The sequence below is a fragment of the Vigna unguiculata genome, chromosome 10, assembly GCF_037176805.1.
Source record: "Vigna unguiculata cultivar grain cowpea cultivar isolate G323 ecotype 2 chromosome 10, ASM3717680v1, whole genome shotgun sequence".
Lineage (NCBI taxonomy): Eukaryota > Viridiplantae > Streptophyta > Magnoliopsida > Fabales > Fabaceae > Vigna > Vigna unguiculata.
Genome location: NC_140801.1, coordinates 52,944,606 through 52,950,135, shown reverse-complemented (window position 1 = coordinate 52,950,135; position 5,530 = coordinate 52,944,606). Strand labels below are relative to the sequence as shown.

Here is a 5,530-nt window from a genome sequence, read left to right as displayed (position 1 = left end):
TTTTATCTGGAACTTACAAAATTTTGATTCAAATACAAGGTTTTGTTACTTGACTAGTCACTTGCTCTGAGGCAAAAAATAATTTGTATACCTAAATTTATTTGGGCTTATCTCATCCATTGTTTCTTTCATTTTTTTTTCACAGTTTCAATATCAAGCATTAATGATTATAATTGTAAGATTTTAAGAATATGGACTATGAGATAAAAAAGGCTTAAATACCTTTTTTGTCCTCATTTTCGTAGTGTTTGTTGCGGATGGTCCTCATTTTCATAGAATGTTTAAAATGGTCCTCATTTTTACTTAATGTTTAAAATGGTCTTTATTTTCACAATTCGTATTTTATTTGGTCCTTTTCTGTAACGCCGTCATTAACGGAACATTGTATAGGTGGCACGGTTTGTATTAGGGTGTGTTACGTGTACTCTACATGTGGCTAATTATCGTTAATTTTTCAATTTAGGAGAAATTTTGCAATTAGGAAATTGTCTTTATCTTCGTCTTTCTTGAGTTCAGATTTGCAGAGTTCTTGCCATCCTCAAAGCAGCCATCTCTCTGCAACTACAAATCGGGGTTAATTCGTTTCTCGTTGAACAACCAATAGTGCATGAAGTGATACAACACGGTTGCCTCCAACGATTACAACCAGAGGTAAAGGAAGAAGATTGGGACCGTAACATACCTATATAATGGGATTGCAGGAAGAAGAAGATTGCAGCAATATCAATTGGGAATGGAGGAACAAGATTGTCAAAACTCACCAACTGCTCAAACATTCCCTACCAAAATCCTAGTTCACTTATTTATCCCCAAATATCTAATTAAGCCACATGTACAGTATACGTAATACACCCTAATACATACAAATCGTGCCTCATGTACAATGCTCCGTTAATGATTTAAACGGCGTTACAGAAAAGGACCAAATAAAACACGAATTGCGAAAATGAGGATCATTCTAAACATTCGGTAAAAATGAGGACCATTTTAAACATTATGTGAAAATGAGGACCATTCGCAACAAACACTACGAAAATGAGTACCAAAAAGATATTTAAGCCGATAAAAAACTACTACCTTCTTGTATTCTGATTTTAAGTACAAGGGAGAGTTTATGATTATTCACAGAAGAAAAATTAGACAACAATAAGTTTGTTTATATTAAATTAACGCTGATTAATTTTTAATTTAAGGATAAGAGATTCTTCTGTTTCAAGTTATGCACACTGTGCCATATATAATAAGAAGATGAAGATAAAATTAATATTGAAAATAATTTTTGGACATACATTTTATCGATAAAGTTCTTAAATAGAATATTTTTTTATTTTTTTTATGAAAGTTACATAAATAAAGTAATAAAATTTTAAATTTTTTTTATCAAGAATAATTATTTGTGTAGTAATATATGTAACCATAACAATCTTTTCATTCAGATCCAACCATGAAGTAAGAAGTATCACGGAAGAGGACTAAATACAACTCCAAACCATGTGTCAAATATACTTTCAAAGTATAGGGATTGCAAAGTTCAGACAAATAGCTTCAAAAAATAAAGATTGGGCGTCCGCATCCCTCTGCCTTTCATTTTGATCATCGCACGGTATGAAGGAGGGGAGTGACTTATAAACAAGCAAAATATTTTGTATATTGTTTGAATAAATGTATAAAATAAATTTTCTTTAACTTATTTGATGAGGAGAAGGTTTTAGTTTAAAAAGATATGAAAATGTGTTATAGTAATTTTTCTTAATACACAACCATTTATTAGTATATACGGATGTAATATATTTTTTCACATTCATCTCCGTCAGTATAGATTAGAAATAAAATAAAGAATAAAAAATACTTATAATAAAAATATACTAAGAATTTGAATAGAAAATATATTTTGTATATTGTTTGAATACATGTATAAAATAAATTTTGTTTAACTTAGTTAATTAGGATAATGAGAGAATTTAGAGGAGAAGGTTTTAGTTTAAAAAGATATGGAAATGTGTTATAATTTTTCTTAATACACATCCATTTATTAGTATATACGGATGTAATATATTTTCTCACATTCATCTCTGTCAGTATAGATTAGAAATAAAATAAAGAATAAAAAATACTTATAATAAGAATATAATAAGAATTTGAATAGAAAATCCATATAAATAAAAATGCAGAAAAAAAATTCAACTATAAAACATCATATTAATTATACATATCTAACTATTATTATTTATGAATTTTTTATAATTCTTATAATTACTTTATTTTCAACTTTTTCAATACCTTCCCCTCAAAGAAAAAATATTTTTATATATAATTAAAGTGTCATAATAACAATACAAATAATCTAAAAGAATAGTTTGGATTACACTACGCAATTTTACCCTAATATTCAAAAGTTAATGCAAGTTTACCCTAATATGCAAAGCAGTAATGCAAATATGTGGGGAGAGGCTTTGTTGCTGGCTACGCAGCATTATAGGCTTATTATATAGAAGTTAGGCATAACTTTTGTGATATCTGTTTGGTAAGTGTGACTCATGTTATTCGAATTCCCACACGCTACATGTGTTACAAAACAAGATTAACATGAACCGTATAAAGTACATCCTCCTCATGAATTTCTTAAGAAAATTGTAAGAGAATAATTACGGAAAAAGTTGTTATTCAATTGGACTATATACGATAATAAAATATATATACGATAATAAAATATATGGGAATGAGATCAATACTAAATGACTCATGATTCAAATTATATATTTGTTTCGCTACCTATTTGTATCCGTTCAGAAATAGTGTCGTTGATATTTTACTGATAATAAGTTCAATATATTATCGATGATAGGGTGATGATCAACAAAGAATAAAGATATAAAGTCGATGTCAGAATAACAAACAAACCTTCTTGTAAGAAATTAAGATTAAGGAAATAATACTAACGAATATTATGTAATTATTATAGTTACATTAGTTATTATCTAGGTTGGTTGAGATTTAGGAAGATATTGATGATTATCTTTAAGATTATTAAGTATATCTGTAATATTTGTAACGGATTTATCTACTGGACAAATTATTTTTGACCTAAACAAGTCTTAAGGTAGGGTTAAAAATATTTCCTTTTTTTTTTTGTTTTTGATTAAGAATTAACTGGCACTTTTCTTGATAAAACACTATTAAATTATATATATTTTTCGATAACCATCCAAAATAATTTAATCATAACAAAAAATAAAGAATAATACAACAATAAACGTATATTTGAAAAGGTTAAAAAAAGATAAAAAAAAAATGTATAAACTTTTTATTGGACATTATTAATGCATGTACATGATTTACTAAATTATATGAATCTAAGATACATATACTGAATTAGTACAAGATGTTATATGAAGCAAATATACTTAAAGTATCAGTCACAGATCTAAAGAGAGTTAAGTCAGATTAATTACCCTAATAATCACAGATCCAAGTGGAAAATGCAAGAGAAAGAAGCACGAGAAAACAAATCATGCACAAATATTATACTTTACAGAATGTCTCACATCATTAACAAATGAAATAGTTTTGAAAAATGAAGTAAAGTCGACGAATTGAAAATCGGAAAGGTGCGAACAGAGTTTCTATTTGTCGTACCCTTTCGAAACATCAGAGGCGAGTCTTGAGGCGATAGCAGAGTGGTACATGATGTCGTGAAACGTCGACGTTTCCACCGTTTTCTTCCGCAGCTGTTTCGCCTTCTCCTCGGTGAAGCACCCGGCAGCAAACTTTGAACCGGGCCGGTTCAACTCTGGATCCGGTTTTCCGCTCGGCTTTGGGCTGATGTAGTCCGCCTCAGCGGACCAACCGAACAGAGGGGCCCACCAATTGGAAGAAACGGGCTTCCTGTTGTTGGGATCGGGCTTTCCGAGCGAGCCCGCAGAGGCCCGGATGACGGTGGGTTGAAAAAACGTGAATGTGGTTGCCATCGGTGAGAGAGAAGAGAAGAACAATGGAAATGGATTTTGTTTTTGCTTTGATTGTTAGAAACTCAAAGAGAGAAAGAAAACTAGTTCAAGTTGAGGGTAGAGGAATTATCGAGTGTGGCAAGATTCCATGAGCGTGTGCGCCACATCAGCGTAAATATCCAAGATGAGTTATGATTGCTGGAAAGAAAAGAATTTAGGGAATTTTGATATATGAGTGTAGGATTGGGTTGGTGGAGAGCGTTACAGAGGAAAATAATTGTGGATAAGGAAGTACACGTGGCTGATGTTGGAGATTATGTTGACTATTGGGTCTCTTTTCTACTTTTTTTTTTTGAGATATTAACTGCACTTTTCCTACGATGTTGAGTGCTGCTGTATACTTTTCAAATTCAGAATTTTGAAATAAAGATGTATTTTATTTTTTTATTAAATTGATTTATATTTTTTAAATTGTCGAAGTGAATAAAATTAAAAAACACATATATAAATAAGTCATATTTAAAAATACCGTTTCGTTATAACAAAACTATATTTGTAAATAACTTTATTTTAAGTTTAAGTAAATCGTTCTTTTTTATTAACGAAAACAAATATATTAAAGGTCAATCTTAGTTAAATACACAATTTTAAATTTATTATTATAGTAAAATTAAAGTGAAATGAATGTAAGATGTAAAATATTTTAATATTAAATTTTAAAATGACAGAAGTTTATAAAAAAAAGAGTTAGATTTTATTTTTTAGTTGATTTTTAAAACTTTTATTCTTTTGAATTTTTGTTTGAGATAGATGATGTTTTGATAATATATGTTAGATTAAAGCTTCGAGTAGCATATATTTAATCTTAGATTTGGTAAGTAAAATGAGTTTTATGTGTAGTTTTGGTTGTTTTTTCTTCTATCTAGATGGCTAGTAAGAGAAGTTGTTTATATATGATTTATCTTTGTAGACTTTAATATTTCCAATAGTAAAAAGAGATTATTAAGAGCCAGTATCATCACTCAACACATTTATCACTTGAGTGGCCTCTTCAATGCACATAATGTAAGATATATTTCACTTGGGCAATATACTTGTCTCTTGAACGAAATGCAACTCTAGAATTTCATTATTGTCTATCTATGTATGCATTAAAAGATATACATCTGACTTGTTATCATATGTTTTGTGTCACCCTAACATGGACAACATATGTTATGTATTAGTTTCTAGTATAACTTCTGTTTATGCTTTAGAGTCTTTTGAAAGACGCACCATGTTTAATCATCACATGTGTGACTAAATGAGAATTAATTTATATTAATATCTAAAATAACAAAACCAGTATATAATGTTATAAGATGTTGTTAGGATTTAATTTTGACTAATTCCATGTATGTTAATTGCAATTACCACAATCAATACATAAAGAAGTTTTATTATAAACAAGTGTTATATACATATGTTATTCATGTGTGTTTTGGGAAACTTTGAATCTGAAAGTAATTGTAAAATAATTTCAGGATGAATATTATATATATATATATATATATATATATATATATATATATATATATATATAT

The 5,530-nt window shown here is 28.8% G+C and overlaps 1 protein-coding gene across 1 annotated transcript; it reads right to left on the bottom strand.

Moving 5' to 3' along the window:
- Positions 1-3,493: 3,493 nt before the first annotated feature.
- LOC114166472 (uncharacterized) lies at positions 3,494-4,103 on the bottom strand. The gene has a single exon (XM_028051211.2). It carries the CDS (start codon positions 3,966-3,968, stop codon positions 3,624-3,626), a length of 345 nt encoding a protein of 114 aa, XP_027907012.1. The 5' UTR covers positions 3,969-4,103; the 3' UTR covers positions 3,494-3,623.
- Positions 4,104-5,530: the final 1,427 nt, after the last annotated feature.